Source organism: Rosa chinensis, chromosome 5 (genome assembly GCF_002994745.2).
Source record: "Rosa chinensis cultivar Old Blush chromosome 5, RchiOBHm-V2, whole genome shotgun sequence".
NCBI lineage: Eukaryota > Viridiplantae > Streptophyta > Magnoliopsida > Rosales > Rosaceae > Rosa > Rosa chinensis.
The window spans coordinates 12,687,790-12,707,069 of NC_037092.1; the positions used below are offsets into that span (position 1 = coordinate 12,687,790).

The 19,280-nt window shown below is 37.1% G+C and overlaps 2 protein-coding genes across 4 annotated transcripts; both read left to right on the forward strand.

Moving 5' to 3' along the window:
• The first annotated feature begins 597 nt into the window (after nucleotides 1–597).
• On the forward strand, nucleotides 598–12,670 carry LOC112168017 (twinkle homolog protein, chloroplastic/mitochondrial). 3 transcript variants are annotated; one of them, XM_040506859.1, is made up of 21 exons: nucleotides 598–1,187; nucleotides 1,283–1,401; nucleotides 2,097–2,152; nucleotides 2,247–2,304; nucleotides 2,415–2,525; nucleotides 2,654–2,743; nucleotides 3,579–3,659; nucleotides 3,984–4,049; nucleotides 4,139–4,261; nucleotides 4,887–4,934; nucleotides 5,024–5,109; nucleotides 5,202–5,265; nucleotides 6,238–6,420; nucleotides 7,416–7,547; nucleotides 8,003–8,064; nucleotides 8,974–9,057; nucleotides 10,419–10,550; nucleotides 11,045–11,060; nucleotides 11,217–11,351; nucleotides 11,547–11,614; nucleotides 12,272–12,670. In XM_040506859.1, the coding sequence occupies exons 1-21, from the start codon at nucleotides 920–922 to the stop codon at nucleotides 12,318–12,320; spliced, it is 2,031 nt and encodes a 676-aa protein (XP_040362793.1). In that variant the 5' UTR covers nucleotides 598–919; the 3' UTR covers nucleotides 12,321–12,670. The 3 variants fall into 3 exon arrangements, with proteins under 3 accessions (XP_040362793.1, XP_024160898.1, XP_040362794.1); XM_024305130.2 differs by having other exon boundaries at nucleotides 601–1,187; nucleotides 11,045–11,141; XM_040506860.1 differs by lacking the exon at nucleotides 598–1,187 and having other exon boundaries at nucleotides 1,316–1,401; nucleotides 2,247–2,293; nucleotides 11,045–11,141.
• A 1,205-nt stretch (nucleotides 12,671–13,875) lies between these two features.
• On the forward strand, nucleotides 13,876–16,248 carry LOC112168369 (patellin-4). The gene is made up of 4 exons (XM_024305493.2): nucleotides 13,876–15,171; nucleotides 15,263–15,387; nucleotides 15,488–15,635; nucleotides 15,726–16,248. Exons 1-4 carry the CDS (start codon nucleotides 13,996–13,998, stop codon nucleotides 15,978–15,980), a joined length of 1,704 nt encoding a protein of 567 aa, XP_024161261.1. The 5' UTR covers nucleotides 13,876–13,995; the 3' UTR covers nucleotides 15,981–16,248.
• Nucleotides 16,249–19,280: the final 3,032 nt, after the last annotated feature.

The following is a 19,280-nucleotide window of genomic DNA, read 5'->3' on the forward strand; positions in this document are numbered from 1 at the left end:
TGATCCGTCTAGACTTCAATTAAGGTTTATATAAACCTTTTAGAAAATCTATAGGCTCTGTCCCATCATAATTTGCATCCGGAAAGCTTTATCCACTTCTCTTGTCAAAGACTCGAATAAGTCAAATGCTAAGAAGAAATGGCTGTTGTCTGCTAGTCTTCAGCAAATGCTTTCACTCTTATGTCTTAACTTAAGCGCCATATGGTTTACAGATTTGTGTATAGATTTGCTCATCCTTTAGCATATTTAGTATTTGCATCTTTGAGATGATTTTTTCTTTCCCACCCGCAAACCGAACATGGTCTTTCTGAAGTAGAAAATAACACCTATGAACCAAAGACATATTTTCGTTATTGCTAGTCGTTTCTTGATTTCGCAAAAGAAGATGAGGTTAAACCAAGTTACATAAGAAATTAATTGAGAAATAAGCTAAATCGGTGGTATATGACTATTTTTTAACATCACAACTTGCACCAAAAATGATTGACGGATACGATATATCTATAATTTATCACAATTTCTAAGAATATAAAAATATGAACTATCCAAATGAGGAGAGAAACTCTTTAGCCTCTTCTAGTAAAATCTTGGCATGCAGGAGTTAGAAGAAGCAACCCTAGTAGGAGGGGCTTTTGCAATTCTGCCAAAAAGAACAAAACTGAAAAGGAAATTCTCCGGGTTGGGCTCGGGTACGGGTTGTCGGTAGTAGAGAACTGGGTACCGGGTCTTGGTTAAGGTTTTAGAACAGGGGCGCGCAACCAAATAAACCAATCGACCTTAAACCCCAGCTCCTCCTCCTCCTATCCCTTCTTTCTCTTCTTTTAAGAGCCATGGAACCCAGTTCAACAAGAAGAAGAAGAAGACCCAGTTGAAACCATAAAGCTCTTTCCAAAAAACCCAGTTACTTTTCTGCAGAAGTATGCGTCTTCTTCTTCTTCATCGACCTCTTCATAAGCTTTCAGCCTTATCCTCAAGCACTGCTCTTCTCATGGGTTCCAAGCAGCTACTAAAGTCCACACCTTTCACAAACCCATCTCCTCCTTCTTCACAAACACACTCCTTTCACTCTCACAGACTCGTTTTCTCTGCATTTCCGCCTAAACCCAGGTCCAAAGCTCGGCCCTTTTGCCTCAGGACTAATGGGTATTCTTATGTCTCACATGCCAATGTCAAAACCCCAAAACTAGGTACGGCCCTTGAGAATTCTCTACATTTTGTTTTGCTTAATACAGTAGTCTGTGGTTTGGATGTTGTTTAATTTTGTTGTGTGGATTGTGTGTAGCTGATTTGGAGATAACAGATGAGCAGAGATATGAGGCTTTGACGAAAAAGTTGAAGGAGATTGGCATTGATGATGAAATATGTGAACCCGCGCAGTACGGCCACTTAATTTGTCCAATGGTATGTTATAGTTTTATCAGCTAATCTTTTGGAGTTTAGCTTGTTTCGGATACGAAAATGTAAGTTTATGTTATCTTAATTTGTCCAATGGTATGTTATAACAAGTATTGGTTTAAAAAACAGTGTTGATTTTGGGTAGACAGAACAGAAACAAACAATGTAGGATAGGTATTTCTTCAGAGTAGCGGGAAGTTATTACTTTCTTGTATGTGAAAGCTTAATCCTTCGATTACTTACCGTGTTCAAGCCTATACAATTCCAATTTTTAGGAATAGCCAGGTAAGAGAGACCCTTCAACTCAGAAATGACCCATGTCGAAAGGGAAATCCAAAACTTAACACTCATAAGTCCTCTCGACCAGCCGCAATCCACTCTTCAAAAGTTCTATTCTGCCATAGAACCATGGCATTTGAGAAGACCAAAAGGAATCTTTCTTGGCATTTCCTTTTCTCAGGGCTGGAGACACATTTACAGGTGGAACAGGCCATAAAAAATGGAAAAGAAACTAGTGGGGAGTAGATTAAGGAGATTTTTGATTTTCTTGGCAATTTTCTAGTGGAGAAACTTAGGGAATTGGAGTGGACATGATGTGCTACAGATCGCCTTGGAACAGTATATTTTTTTTGTTTTCTTTAACTGAGTAAAAGAAAGAACGAAAGTTTGAGTGTTAATCGAATTGACTTCTCTTATGCTAGTGCAAAGGTGGCGATTCAGAGGAAAAGAGCTTATCCATTTTTATTGAAAAAGATTGGTATGCTTCTCTTCTGCTAGTGTTTTACAATTTTTTCTTCCTATTTTTTAACTGATTGCAAGTCTTATTTATATTGGCACTTATGATTTCCTAGGAGTTATGCTACTTGGCAGTGCCATCGCCGAAAATGTGATTGGAAAGGTAGAACAATGGTATGATGGTTTCTGTACCCAAGTTCTGTTCAAAATAAATGTGTATTGCAATATATTGCAAATCAATTGATGCGAGAGTCACTTGGGCTACTGGCACGCTTTTCTTGCAGGCCTTTGCAGGAAGCAAGTCTTCTTATAAAAAATCAAAGAATAGCACGACAGATAAGACAAAAAGGGAAATCGCAGTGGAAAGTTTAGGACTGGAACCACTTTGTGAGGAGGTCAAGACTTATTATTTTCTGAAGTTTGACTGCTTCTTGTGTGACACTAATACCGACACTATCATCAGTAAATTATGGTTTTCTTTCTTACTGCAACCTGGATTTATATTTATCTTACCTTGTTTCAGGTTCTTGCATTTTTTTCAGAGCGAGGAATATCAAGGGAAACAGTACAGAGGAATAAAGTAATGCAAAAGCGTTGTTCCATAACAGATCAGGTGCATGATGCTAAAGGGAAAAGACAAATTTTTCCTTTTTCAGCTTTATATTTGGATGTTCATGATCTTTGCCTTGTATACTAGATGACTAGAACAACTGTATAGCTGAGTAGTACAGTAATCTGGATTATTAGACTGTAGAAGTATCACCATTTTCATGCAGCCATCAAAACTGAAGTGCACTGATGAAATGGGATCAGAAGTTTTGTTGATAAACATGAAATAATAGTACCTAATGGGGCTATCTATTATGACTTTAAGTTCCATATGTCAATAAATTTCCTAATACGTACATTCCCTAAGGAAAATGGGCACAAAATTTTCTATATGTCAAGCAGTTCACTTAAGTTTGTCATGGATTGAACTAAGGATTCATAATGGTTTGGGCTTTGCACTTCGTGTATATGACATTTCTCCTCCTCATAATTTGTACTGTATGCGTCATTATTGTGAACCAGCTACGTCCTATGGTTACAATTCTGATAAGTCACGTTGCAAAGATTGATTGATTCTAATTAATTACAAATATTCATAGTAGACTTTCATTTATTCTATCTAAAGCATATGAATTTCAAAAAAAAGAAAAAAAAAGTGCTGATGTAGTGTACTCTACGACATATAACTGCAGAAAGTTGCATTCAAGTTTAACTGTCCCTTTAATAAAAGACTGAGCTTCAATTATCTCTATAATATGAATTAAGAGACTTGGGGACCTGAGGTGAGAACATCATTATCTCAGTCCTGACTTCTGAGGCAAATATTCCATCCTTGTCTCTTAAACCTAATGTTATTAGTATTCTGTGGTACCTAACTGCTTCTGAATTTTTATATGCAGATTTCTATTGCATTTACTTATTGGAGGAACGGAAAGCTGATTAGTTGCAAGTATCGGGACATCAACAAAAAGTTCTGGCAGGTTCTTGCAATAAATGATACTTTATATATACATTGTATATTTTTCTTCTTGTATAATTTGCAGTCATTCTTCGTATGATCCTTGTAACATATTTTTCTCTTTCGCAGTAATAATATATCTTTCTAGAGCCTATATGCGCATGAACACTAACACATATAGCATAACAATACATGGGCTGATATCATTGCCCCTATGTTGGGATGATTTTGAACTTTTAGATATGTACCACATAAGATATTGTCTGGCTTATGTTTTTTTCTTTCCTCGCTTTAAGCAGAATCAAGTTTCAGTGATGTTTACATGTTCATTTTGCTTTTATCTCAGGAGAAGGATACTGAAAGGATTTTTTACGGGCTGGATGATATAAAGGATACAAATGATATCATCATTGTATGATTTCCATCGTCTTGTCAGTTTATGATGCCTTAAAGAATATTGTTGCACCACCATATATCTATTTTCTTTGTTTTATAATTTAGGTAGAAGGCGAGATGGATAAGCTTGCAATGGAAGAAGCTGGCTATCGTAATTGCGTGAGTGTGCCTGATGGTGCTCCTCCCAAGGCTTCTCCTCCCGATAAGGATGTGCCACCTGAAGAGCAGGTTTGTGTCTCTATATCCTTTTCTTACTTTGATTCATGTAACTTATTTACGAATGGATATGCAGTTTGGGTTGCTCCACATATGTTGATGTTTACCTGATTTTTATCATCCGAAGCAAGTTTAACTCTGAACCTCCTCCATGTTACATAAAAACTGGATATACTTGAAAAGATCTTGATAACTTGAATATTTTAACATGTTGTGTTGGACTGGACTGGTTTCAGTGGCTACTGTTAATCCAAATCATCCAATACACCAAATCCCAAAGTTCTGTTTCAGTCAGGTCCCTATATTCTCATGGTAGTTCCAGGGATTATATCGAGAGGTGAAAAAGGAGCTATACAGGACACTAGTGTAATTCTCAATAATTACCAATATGCATAAAGAAACACAGATTGGAAAGATAGTGATCATGCCATATATCTTTGCAAACTCGAATATGACTTTTCTCAACCAAAATTTGGCGTTATTTACTTACTATTTCTTTACTTTTATTAGTTTATATTATTATTTGTATAATTTGTTAAGGCACGGCAGAGACTAATCTACTCACTAGACAAATTTATTTATTCTTATCTTCATACTATTTGGATCTGATGCTCCTTTGTCTCTTCTGTAAAGCTAGGATACAAAGTATCAATTTCTGTGGAACTGCAAAGAGTACTTAAAGAAGGTTGGCAAATACATTTCCTGCTATTGGATTAAAACACATCAGTACAGGAGTTCATGGATTTGGCTCCTAATTTTAATTGATTTTGATAGGAATCACGCATTATACTTGCCACTGATGGAGATGGGCCTGGTCAAGCCCTAGCTGAAGAACTTGCCCGCCGCCTTGGAAGAGAGAGGTTTCTATGATTGTCTCCATCTTTTGGTTAAGTTGAAGCAATCTTCATGTGCATTTGGTAGAAATGACTTTCCCCTGTCTGTGTTACTGCAGATGCTGGCGAGTCAGCTGGCCAAAGAAAAATGATCAGGTTGAACACTTCAAAGATGCAAACGAGGTCAGAGACATAGCATATATACTGATGCAGATTTAGTTTAATATCATTTTTTGTTTAATATTATCTCATTCTAGTGGCCAATTTCTCCCCTGACAATAAAATCGTTCAATTGCACCTGAACTATTCTAATTTCTGTCGATATTCCCCTTAGCTATCATTTTCTGATGGCTTCATCCAATTTTGCCACTAAGCTGGCCTCATGTGCCTTACACCAGAAGGTACTTTTGTCCATTTCATTTCACCTAAGGTCAACCTCCAAGGGAAAGCTGAAAAAAAAGACACAAGGCCTCAAGTTTTATGAATCAAACTGTTTTTTTTTTTTATTATTCAATTTTCTCACATGTTGGGCCTAGGCAATATGTAAAATACAAAAATTCATCAAAATTGTGAAATAGATGGTGAAATTCAGAAATTGGATGACATCATCAAAATTGATGGTTAGGGGGACAGTGGCAGAATTAGAAAGTTAGGGTGCAATTGAACAAAATGTTTTTGTGAGGGGGTAAATCGATAACTGAGTGAGAATTTAGGGGAAAAATGAACATTTAAGGCTATTTTCTCTAATTTGTTGTTTGATATACAAGTATAATGATTAAGAGAAGATCATTTTAGAATAGTTTCTAACGTTCAATATGCATACATGTGCATGTTCCAACATATATGTATTCATATGAAGCTGGTGCAATTCTGGTTTCATAATAGTATATTCTTGTGAGTTGTGATATTATCTGTAATATGCATGATACAAATCCTCAACCAACATGCTGTAGAGGCAACAGATTAAGTATCCAAATCTGGCGAAACATATTATGCGAAGATTTGTATTATATGCATCTTCTTCTGGAACTGAAAATGATTTTATCATTGCCATGTCAATGTTTTTTTCTGAACATCCATCCGACATATTATTTGATATTTTACTTTGAGATCACTGTAGCAATCCTTACCATCCCTCATAATTTTCCTGTGCAGGTTCTCATGTATTTGGGACCTGCTGTATTGAAGGAAGTAATTGAGAATGCTGAATTATATCCTATACGTGGATTGTTCAGATTTCAAGATTACTTTGATGAAATTAATGCATATTACCATCGGACATATAAACATGATTGCGGTGTCAAAACTGGGTGGAGAGATCTGGATGATTTATACAATGTAAGGATACACTTATGCTTTTCTAAGTGATGTAATACTGGACGCATAATTCTTGTTTAAGTTGAGGTGATACTAAAATGTACGAGAACATGACGACATTAGAATTTATAAGTATCAGATGAACTTGCTCCAGTTGTTAAACTTTGCTTCTTTTTTTTTTCCTGGAAGACATGCTAATCTTACTTTATTGCACTTAAATCATATGATCTATTGTTTTACTAATTTAATTTGTCTTTTCTGTCGGTTAAAATGACTTAAATTTAGCTTTAAAACACAAACTTATGTTTGATTTGTATACTTATTAGAAATACAATTCTGTCTTGGTTATTCCATCTCCTTTTGAGAACGAAATTGCTTTTGACAATTTATCAATGCTTTCAATAGCTTTAAAACACAAACTTAAACAGATTCCCCACTCCTTCTCTTAATTTTTGTTTTCTTTAAAGTAGCCGGTGGGTAAAAGTACACTTTGCAGATCTGAGTTGGGATCTTTTTCGAACTTATGACTGTGCAACTGTATAACAAAAATCAGGCCCATAAATATATTATTTGTGTGCTTCACAATTTAGGCATAGTGCGCATCCAATGACCGAAGCATAGTCATTGAAAAGCAGATGAAACTATAAAATAAAAATGTGCACTGACCATATTTTAATTTGATAAATTAAGTGAATATGTCCTCTTCGATAACATACTTATAATTGTCTTATGTGATGAGGTAATCCTAAAGCAGAATCTCTCTCTCTCTCTCTCTCAATAGATGGCAAACTGATAAAGGGTACTCTTTTTATATTTCTTAGTATTATCGTTAGTTGTCAAGAATATATTTATATAGTCAGTACTACATTTATGTTCTTTTGTTATCTTATATGTTGAAAATTATGCTGGCCAGGAGTTGAGGACTAGTGTAGAAAGCGCGCACAAATACACACACCCATACATTTTAAATGTATATAATATATTTTTGTTCCTAATGTTTATGTTGTGATTTTAAGGTTGTCCCGGGTGAGTTGACTATAGTAACAGGAGTTCCTAATTCAGGCAAGAGTGAGTGGATTGATGCTCTCTTGTGCAATCTCTATGAAGGATATGGTTGGAAATTTGCACTTTGTTCCATGGAAAACAAGGTAAAGCTTATTTAAATATTTGAACTTTCTGTTTTCTCCTATATGGAACTTATTCCTTCTGATTTGGATATGTGATTTGTAGAGAAAATAATGGCTTAGACATGCTTTTAATTTGAAAGATGTTAAAACTTTTTGAATTGAGAACAGTAAGAAATTCTGGTTTTATTTTTGTCTGATGGCCTTTTCCAAGAACTCTAAATTTGTCTTCTAACCTGCATATAAAGTGTGTATCCTTCATTGTCCGATAACAAGGTAAAATTGGAACTGGTTTTGTGACCTTGTGATCCTAATTATGTCTGAGGCTTATTCTTTAGACCACCTAGGGGTGTCTTCCTGTGCGAGCTATTTTAGGTGTAATTGCATTTCTTTCTAACCATATTCTCTCAAGTCATAGTTGCAGCTTTTTTTTTTTTGGTTACTCTTTCATATCAATCTTTTTCATTAATGATTTACAGGTTAGGGAGCATGCACGAAAGCTGCTGGAGAAACACATACAGAAGCCTTTCTTTGATGGACGGTGAGTTTTTGTCAATATTCTTTGTTATTGCTCTAGATGTTTTAGGGGTGTGATTGTTGTCTATTTTACTAATGGACAATATTAACCGAGAAGGGCATGGTTAGGAGTGGAGCCAAGAACTTACTGATTTCAGTTCTTATGCTTTCAGCTTGCTATTGGTTACAAGAGGTTTATTCTATTTCAGTTTATTAGACTTGTCATATCCCATATGGCAAGCTATTTTTTATTTAGACTATGTTCTTCAACATTTTGAAAAATAAAGTTGGGAGTAAAGCTGGACTGACATTTAAAAAAAAATAGCATAAACAAAGGGTGGAAAGAAAAAAACATCTCATGAATTGTCATCTGTTTTGTCCTCAATGACAAAGGTCTGAAAAATGATTTAGAACCTCTCTTCATGCTGACAAGTTCTGATCAGTTTTTGTAGTTTTACACCAACCAAACACTTTGGTTAGGTTTGGCACGGCCAAAAACGAAACTAATCCGATATAAATGTCTGGCTTTTTTTATTCCCAAGCATCCAATTCCTTAAAAAACCGAAAGCAAGCGAAGCATTAAGAACTTCTGCATGCAGATGTGAACATATGATCTATAAAATGATGATTTTCTCTTTTGGTCAATAAATTTGACTTATATATATAGAGTATGAAGATTCTGTCCTGGTGGGTCTGCCTAGATAGTTACAAATTGATTATCTAACAGTGATTCTTTCTTGAAATTTTATTATTGTTATTCTTATTATTATTTTTTTTGTCATTTATTGCAACTCATCAATTTACATCTTCTAGTATTTTCACAGTTTTTAAGTTGCCTTTATTTGTGTAAATCGGTGCTATGGTGCTTTTCCAGTAGCTTAAGATTATTTTTCTAATGCATTGTCAATTTCAATTTTGCATTGGTTGACTATAGCTATGGTGGTCCTGCTGAACGAATGAGTGTTGAAGAATTTGAGCGCGGGAAACAATGGTTAAATGACACATTTCACCTCATAAGGTAGGCTGTGGTATCAAGTCAACTGTTTTGGACCTTGCATGATTTTATGATCAATTATTGTTCTGGAAAATGTACCTCATGAGTTGTGCCTAATTTAGCCTAGATTGTATCATTGTTCTGCTGTTTGTACTGTTGTTAGGGCTTCTGTATTGCAACGCAAGCATTAGAAGGGTCAACATAAGTTTGTTATCTCACTGTTTTTAAAACCAAGCTATTATTTTGGGGAAGATCGACTTTATCATAATCTAAATTACTTAACACTTCTTTCCTTAAACTAAAAAATTATCAGCACAGTTACTTTTAAATGGGTTTTTTTGTTAAGACAACTCGATGCAATTTATCTACCCATTTGGATCTAGTAACTTTCTACTTTCTGACCTTTTGTTTTTCTTCTCTTCCTGTGTGGAACACTAGTAATGGTTTGGCTTGGTTTCTGTTCGGTTGTACTCTGGCTTAATTTTGTGGAGTCTTCAATGGGCTGCAGCTAGCTTGAGATCATGGATTCAAAGGAGTTGTGTTAGCATAAAATCAATGACTGTCATCTCCTTTTTAAAAATTGCCAACACAATTGGACAAAGAAATTAAATTGCAAACACAGTTTCCATGCAAATGGAGTTCCAATCCTTGCTTATCGTAGCTTTTTTTGGAACAGGGCATGGGAGGTTGAACTGTGATCATACTTATCGAGAGGTTAACAATTGCACTAGATTTATCTCATAGCTTGGGCTTAGTCCTCTATCAACCATCACTTTTGGGCTTAGGAATTTGGGAGGTGCCATCCCTAGACTAGTTAGTTTTCTGTCATGTTCTTAGAATCCCTTTGGTCCACCTACAGATCCAAATTCCACAGCTGCTTTTGCATGGGGTAAGTTATCCTCGTGGTCTACAACAACAGTAACTATGAGGAACTTCAAATAAAAATAGAAATGGAAATTAGCTGACAGGGACCTGGAAAAGGTGAAAAATGAAATCACAAGTTTTTTTTTTTTGGCAACGGCTTGGTGATCTGATCTATTCTATTTGGCTTCATTCACATCTTTTGGTGCTATGGTTGAGAAACTTTGTTCAGTCTTTTAATTTCTTTTGGGAAGAATTTACTCTATTGGTTACTAGAACAAAATTTTGAGATTGCTATCTTGTTTGAATGGCTGCAATGATACAAGAACTACTGAATGAGCGTAGAATGTTTATGCATTGGGTCTTCTTTGAGAACCATGAGGTTATATCTCTGATTTACCAATCAATTATAAATTGTAGACTTGATCCAAAAAATAACCTTCTGGATTAAAAGTCTATGATTCCTTTTTTCTGAGTTCTGATCATATTGGGGCGCTTTTGATTTTACTCCTATCATGTTACAGGTGTGAGGATGATTCCCTTCCAAATATCAAATGGGTTCTTGATCTTGCACGAGCAGCAGTACTTAGGCATGGGGTGCGTGGACTTGTAATTGATCCTTACAACGAGCTTGATCATCAACGTCCACCAAACCAGTGAGTCTTTTCAATACATTGTGTGTGTTGTGTTTTCTAATATGTTGCTGTTTTATATATGTACACGTGAACAAGCCAGGAATAATGCTGAATTTCAGTTTAAAGTTTTTACTCTATTCTTCAGTCTTCCTAGTATTGGTGGAATTTTTGCTGGTATAAACCATTGGACATTCAAAGAATTGAGTTATGGACCTGTATGCATTGGTGATTAGCCAAATCTTGTATTTATATACGAATTCTTTCCAACTGTTTTGCATTGATTATAAGTACTGCTAAGCATTGGTATTTGTCTTTATTGATTAATTGGGGAAAGAAATAGGAAATTGGGAATAGCCATCATATTCACATAATTTAGGAGGTACCTCTTACCATGCTTACTATGGTGCTCATCAAGTTCCTTGTACTTTAGCTGCATGCCATAACTCTACTGTATTTTCTTTTTTGAACAATTTTTATGGTTAGCTTAACGAGATTATTACCAATACTTGTAACAGGACAGAAACAGAGTATGTAAGTCAGATGCTTACCAATGTCAAACGGTTTGCTCAGCATCATGCTTGTCATGTTTGGTTTGTAGCACATCCCAGACAGGTTGGGCTACTTTGACCATGATCATGCTCAATTTTCTTTTTCATGTTATTTCTCTAATTATGTACCTTGTAACAGTTGCACCATTGGGTAGGGGGTCCTCCTAATCTTTATGATATAAGTGGAAGTGCACATTTCATAAACAAATGTGACAATGGAATTGTAATTCATCGTAATCGGGATCCAGAGGCTGGGGCCCTTGATCAAGTACAGGTGAGTATACCTAAATTTTCCACGGGCAATTACACATACACAATTCAATTCTTCCTCTCTGTTCCCATAAAATCCCACCCCTGGCATTTAACAAACCATGGCCATCACTTGTGATCTTAATTTTATCTTCTTTTTTCCCTAATTGGTGTGATTGATGCTAAGTGTTGCTATCTATTTATAAACTGCAATTCACAGGTCTGTGTTCGTAAGGTACGGAATAAAGTCGCAGGAACCATAGGTGACGCCTATTTGTCATATGATAGGTATGGTAAAACGTTAAGATTGTGGTTTTATAGATTCATGTTTGATTCCAAGGATGAATTATACTCATGAAACATAATTGCTATATGTTATCCAGTTTTGAAATATCTATAGTAGCACACCAGTTATGCTAAGAAGCATTTTACTATACACCAGTTATACTTTCTTTATTTTTTTTGGTTGGAAGCAACCATTTTGAAAGACTCCTTAATTTTCAATCAAAAAAGAGAGACTTTGTAATACAAAGTTTCTTTCGGTATAAAAGTCTTCTAGCTAAATACTTCTGTTGAGATTGTAGATTTTGAATATTGTTTTCTGATCAAAAGGGGAAACATGGGAACTACTCCAGTCTTTTCTGTGAGGGCAAGAACCTGCTTTCTGGATCCCATTTGTGTCAATTATATGTCAAACTTGTATCATCACCTGAAAGAAAAAAAGAGGAAAAGATTAAAGAAAATAGACAAATAGCTATCCGAAAAAAGTGATTCCAACACATACTTTGATGCTACTAGATTGTTATTTTCTTGTCAAGCCATTTGTTTAGTTTTCTTCTTATGCAATTATATTGTTCTTGCTCTCCGTCAGCTTTACATGTGAAATTTAACGGTATGAGCATCCTTTGGAATTTGCGTGATGTTTTCATTGTTGTGCTTGAGCAGGGCAACTGGTCGATATGTGGATATTCCGAAACCAAACGAGGGAAAATAGCGCGTTACGTGATCAATGCTTGTACAGTGGGAATCTTCTAGCATCTGGGCTGTCTGGTGAGCTTACTTATGGCATGTGAGTTTTCATTTCATGAAGCACCATGACGGTGACAATGACCAAACAACGGCTTTGGCCATGATTAACGGTAGATGATTGAGCGGGGGGTTACCTTGAAATTTTGTATATTAGTTTCTTCCCAACTATGGGAGATGTGAGTTTTACTGATTTATTAGGTGTACTCAAACAATGTAATAGGATCAAACAAACTGTTCTATTATTGCACCAGGATCTCTCAATTTGTATTGAACTCTCAATCAATGGGGATTTGGGGATTTCACCTTTGCTGTGTAGTTGGTGGACAGAGCATAATTGGAGGTGGGTATACAAAAACGGCTAGATTGACGATCAATTAGTGGACCATAATCTCTGTCTAATTCACATGCTGCTACAGGTTAACCTAATAATCAGTTGCTTAAGGCCCAAGTCAGAGACAAAGTTGGTGCACCTCATCAGCCAATGTACTTTGCCAGGTGGCACCATATAACAAACCTGTCACCCGGGAAATCAGGAATTTAATTTATTTTTCTGAGAAAAAAGGGTATTAGATAATTGGACCTACAGACGAATATAATTTTTTCTTTCTATAAAGAACCAAAAAGAATTGGACCGTTTTTCATTGGTAGTAGCTGGTTTCATGAAGAACGGGGACGTTGTATTCCTTTTTGTCTATGAATTTAAAAGACAATAGAGCCTAAGCATATGAGATGTCTAATGATCACAAAGCAGGATTGTGAGCATGGAATATCTGTCATTTTCTTATATTAAATTTGATGCAAAGATAGTGAAATCCATAGTGAATCTTCATTTTTGTGCACTTTCTCCTTTAGTTCAATGATCACAATTTATTATTTTGTGGATTCTACACAAAGTTGACCTATGCGAATAATCAACCAAGCTTAAAAGATCTTTTAAGCATATTTGTGTTTATCAGCACATTTGAATGACATTGAGTTAACTATTCGCTAGATAAAACGAGTATCATTCTAATGATTAAACTACGAATAACCTCTCTAAAACCGACTTGCACAAATAACATTCCGAGGCTCCAAGCTGTCAAATTATCTCTCATTATACTTGCCTTGCCATTCAGTCTAGGTATTATTCTTGTTGGGAACACTAATGACAAATTTAAAGGAAAATCTAGCTGTTCAATTAAAAACAAACAAAGAGAATCAAAAATTAATATTTGCCAGTGCAACAATATCAATGTCCCCATTGGCACAACGAAGACTTGGTCAAAAAAACCAAGCAAATAATATTCTTTCCTTCACAACCAATGAAATGCTCCGCATGAAGTTAAAAGGCTTAACAGGCACTGGAGCAGAACCATACACAATCATTCTCTCCCTGGCAAAATGTGGGCCCCCCAGTTGTTTCCCTCAACGGCTCCTCCTCCCTCCTCCAGTCCTCCCCCTTCTGCGGTGGACTCCAGCTAAGTGACCGTTAGTGGGCCCCACCCCCTTTCGAAATATATAGCCGTTACCATCCTCACCCTTAAACTCACAACCTCTCCTCTCCTCTCTCTCTCACACCAAAGCAAAGCAAAGCAAGCAACTCTCTCTCTCTCTCTCTCTGCAATCCAATTTGTGTTTAGCCTTTTGGGTTGATTGAGAAAATGACTGTGGAGGAGACCCAGGTGGCGGTGGCGGTGGCGGCTGAGGTCGTGGAGGTTGAGGAGCCGGTGAAGGAGTGCGAGAAGGCTGTTGTTGAGGAATCCGAGTCCAAGCCAACCACTGTTGAGAAGAGCACTTCTTATAAGGAGGAGAGCAACTATCTCTCTGATCTCAAGGAGTTTGAGAAGAAGGCTTTGGTTGAGCTCAAATCGAAGCTCGAAGAAGCCATTTTGGGCAACAACATTTTCAAGAAAGATGAGCCCAAGAAGGTTGAGGAGAAGGTGAAGGCCGTAGCTGACGTCGAGGAGAAGAAGGAAGAGAAAACAGAGGCTGCTGTGAAAACAACAGAGGAAACAGAGGCTGCTGTGAAAGCAGAGGAAACAGAGGCTGCTGTGAAAAAAACAGAGGAAACAGAGCCTGCTGTGAAAAAAGCAGAGGAAACAGAGGCTGTTGTGAAAGCAGAGGAAACAGAGGCTGTTGTGAAAGCAGAGGAAACAGAGGCTGTTGTGAAAGCAGAGGAAACAGAGGCTGTTGTGAAAACAGAGTGTGCTGAAAAAACAGAGGAAGGAGAAAAGGCACCAGAATTGGCTGAGAAGAAAGAAGAATTAGCAGTTCCGGTATGCGAGGAAGAAGCGAAACCCGAATCCAGCGAAGTCGTCGACACAGATATCTCACTCTGGGGTGTGCCTCTGTTCCCTGCAAAAGGATCTGAGGGAACTGATGTGGTGCTCTTGAAATTCTTGAGGGCCAGGGAGTTCAAGGTGAACGAAGCCTTCGAGATGCTGAAGAAGACTCTGCAGTGGAGGAAGGAGTCGAAAATTGATTCAATTTTGGTTGAGGAGATCTGCTCTGATCTGAGCTCTGCTGCTTACTTGAACGGTGTGGATCGCGAAGGCCACCCTGTATGCTACAACATCTTCGGAGTGTTTGACAACGAAGAGCTTTACCAGAAGACGTTCGGAAATGAAGAGAAGAGAGGCCAATTCTTGAGGTGGAGGGTTCAATTGATGGAGAAGAGTATCCAGAAGCTTGAATTAAGGCCTGGTGGTGCTACTTCTCTGCTTCAGATCAATGACCTCAAGAACTCGCCTGGGCCAATCAAGAAGGAGCTTAGGGTTGCAACAAAGCAAGCTGTTGGGCTCTTGCAGGACAATTACCCTGAATTGGTTGCCAAAAATGTAAGCTTTTCGACTTTTCTAACATGTTTGCTTTACCAAATTGATATATGTTGGTTCTAAATTGATGGGTTTTGTTTAATTTTGATTGTAGATTTTCATCAATGTTCCATTCTGGTACTATGCACTCAATGCTCTGTTGTCTCCATTCTTGACTCAAAGAACCAAGAGCAAGTTTGTGGTGGCTCGCCCCGCTAAGGTCACCGAGACCCTTCTCAAGTAAGTCATTTTCCTGCATTATTAGCCATCAAGGATCTGATTTGGACTCAATTATAAGCTTGAAATTTGAGAAATGAACTAAATTTGTGTATATTTTCAGGTACATTCCAGCTGAGGAGATACCGGTTCAGTATGGTGGCTTCAAGAGGGAAAATGACACCGAGTTCTTCTCCTCCGAAGATGGTTCTGTTTCTGAGCTAACTCTCAAGGCCGGATCAACCCAAACCATAGAGATTGATGTAGCTGAGGTACTAGTAATTTTTTTATTTGTTTGATTACTAGTCCTATTAGGGTTTCAACAGATTGATTGATTGAAATGCTGTTTTTGATGTTGACAGGTTGATAATAGCACATTGGTTTGGGATGTGAGTGTTTTGGGATGGGAAGTGAATTACAAGGAGGAGTTTGTTCCTAGTGATGAAGGGTCTTACACCATTATTGTTCAGAAGAAGAAGAAGATCGGAGCTACTGAAGGGCCTATTCGCAACACTTTCCGAAGCAATGAGCCTGGAAAGGTTGTCCTGACAATCGAGAACACTTCGAGCAAGAAGAAGAGGGTGCTGTACCGGCACAAGTCCAACAAGTGCTTTTGAGAATTGAGCAGAGGGTTGACAAAGAAACATGGGACATAGTGGGGAGAGCATTATATATATACATATTAGAATTGATTCTTTTGCAGTTTGGGAACAATAAGCGAGTGTGAGAAGACAGAGAAATTGATAGTTCATTCTTTGCAGAATCTCACTATGGTCCTGTGTTTGATATGTTTTGAAGTGTATCATTTCCTTCATTTGGGATTTTCATCCTGCAGACTTTGGGAGTGAAATATATATATATTGGTTTATTCATTTGGAGACTCAAGGTTTTCTTTCTTTAGTTGAATACCAATATACCATTTGATTTGCTTAACAGGATTTGAAGATGAGCTCTGAATTAATATATCCTAAGATACTATCACAAATTCAAAACTTGAAAATTCCTCCATTGAGATGAGTTAAGCCCACTTGGGCCTCATTTGATGTTTTGGAAAGTAGGGGCAAGAATTGAGTTACAACACACTTGGGCCTCATTTTAAGTTATTAAAAGAAGACAAGAAAAAGTAATGTTGTTAGACCACCTAATGTGAATCCCTTGATTTGAGTATGAAGATTTAGAGGTCGACATTTTGTTAGACCACCTAATGTGAATCTCTTTGAGAACTTCTTATCTGATTGACTGAAAGTTTTGCTTAAGAGGAGAATTTTCAAGAAGAATGGGTTGATGACTTGGCGACCTTATCAAAGAGAGATGGTTACCAATAAAATCTTCTAAATTATATAAATTGGTGATAACCCTACCCAATTAAGTCATCATCTTGGGGAGGTAAACAAGGTGCCTGATCCAATTAAGTAAGCAGTTAACTAATAATTTGATAGAGACCTGGATTGATATATAGCTGGAAATTATGTATTCGAGTTTTTGCAGAATTTCGTTTGAGGTGAACCAAAGAAGACAATCACGTTTTTTTCTTTTTTTCTTTTTCCTTCTTTTATATTAAAAGTCTAAAACTTAACCAGAAAGCTGTATATGTAGACTGCAATAGGCTTTGGAAGAAAAAGGTAAAATGAAAATAGGCTGCAGCAGAACATACCCTTGACATTGAGAACCAATTGTATAGTTGACAATGTCCAAAGTCCAAAGTTTCTATATATAGTACGTACGTAATGTATTTGCTGCAGGCTCTTGATCGATTGCTTTCGAATCCGGGTAGCTCTATTTAAAACTGTTGTAGTACAAAAATGATTGGTTGACTATTCACTGGTTCAATCAGATGGAATTATTGGTTATTATTTTAGAATAATATGAGATTTTATTCTTATATGATGTATTGAAACTCTTGTGGATTGACTTGGCCTCGCCTGGCAGAGATTACTTTTAATTAACTATGTAATGGGAATGTCGATCGATCCCATTAGAAACCCGTGGCAGTTATAGCCTCCGTTCCTTATCTATAATATTCGTAATCTTCTTTGGTTTTCTATTTGACTATTTCTTGTGGCTGGAGTTCATATTTTTGACTGTTTTTGAAGCTCTTTATTGTTGCATTGCTTGGGGTTCACATCCAAAACCAATTGGCAATGGATGGAGTGACCCAAACCCTTATAAACCCATAGGCAATATATTCTTAACATGCCTCCGCACGTGTGGCGAATTTTCAAGCCATACACGTGGACAACTTTGGGTGACGTGGAGACTGTGTGGCCGCAAGGTATGCACACGTGGAATAACTTGGCTTTGATACCATGATAAAGTAATATGGGGTTCTCATCCAAAACCAATTGGCAATGGATGGAGTGGCCCAAACCCTTATAAACCCATAGACAAGGTCTCATTTTTTCCATGTGGGATGTATATATTCTCAACAGCTTTCGAATGCAATTAAGAAGATATTTATGCGAATGAACTGGATATTAAGGATAATGCTGGCGAGTATCTATACGTACGTACTTATCTGCCTAACCCTCTGATAACTGACGTGATCAGGTGCGTCGTTTGACTTTGACTGCCTGTTATAAGGAGACTTTCAGATATTAATATGATTTTGACTAACAATTAAGGCATATTCATGCATAAACCCTAGGAGAGCTTTTCTCTCAATCTAGTCTTCTATGGCGCCCTAGCTACTATCGTTTTTTTCCTCGTCTTCTCTCCATTCATTCAATGGCCTCCATTGATGCTGTCACAGCAAGCTTCGCTGCCTCTCTTACCCTCGTTGAAGGTGGCAGCACCACTGATCTGGGAAAGATTAGTGGTGGTCCTGTGCGTAGTTCCTCCCAATCTTTTCTGCCTGGCAAACCTCTGACCCGCATGCCGGTTGATCCTAAGGCATTCAAAGCTCACTTCCATCGCACTTGGATGGTGGATAAAGAATTTAGGGTTCAGGAAGGGGCTTGGAGATTTGTTCTTGTTCTCCTTTGAATAAGTGCATGATCGTAACAAGGTACTCCGAGGTGGGGTCTGGTGTTTTGATTGAGCCCCAGTTTGCTTTGAAGAGTATGACGGCGTCAAGCCGTTGCATGAAGTCCAGTTTAAGCATGTTAGAGTTTGGGTTAGGGTTTCTGGGATCCCTTCATTGTATGAAGAACCTGAGAACTTCACTCTCATCAGTAATCTCTTGGGTGGTTTCTTGGATTATGATAAGAAAGAATTTAAGAAGGGATTGATTCGGATTTTATTTACGCAGAATTTCATTTGAGGTGAACCAAAGAAGACAATCACGTCTTTTTGTTTTTCCTTCTTTTATATTAAAAGTCTAAAACTTAACCAAATTGCACCTGAAAGCTGTATAATATTGTAGACTGCAATAGGAATACTTTGGAAGAAAAAGGTAAAATGAAAATAGGCTGCCGCAGAACATACCCTTCACATTGAGAACCAATTGTATAGTTGACAATGTCCAAAGTCCGAACCCCTACATTTTGTTTCATTGTTTGACAACATCTATGATCTATCCATTGTTTGTCTACAATGGCAACTTCATCATACCACTGAACTTAGCTCAACCTCACCGGCCCTGGTGTATACATGCTTGATGCAACATGTGCTAATTCTAGCTCAACCTCAGATATAACCACAAAAAAATAACTCTAAGGCCCTAAATGTAATTTTCAATAATTAACACTAATTAAATATGTAGCATTTAACTGTAAATGTTACTTCCATACTTAGAAACGGAAATGGATTCTCTGATGTGCACGTTTTTGCTTGCTTCACTGTTCCCCGCCTCCCCGGCCATGTATGAAAAATCAAGGGGTTCATATTTGACCACAGAAACATGCTAGATACTTACGAGAAATGAAAGAAAATTAAGGAGTTTCCAATTATGGATTATGTAGGTAGTATACTTGTATGTA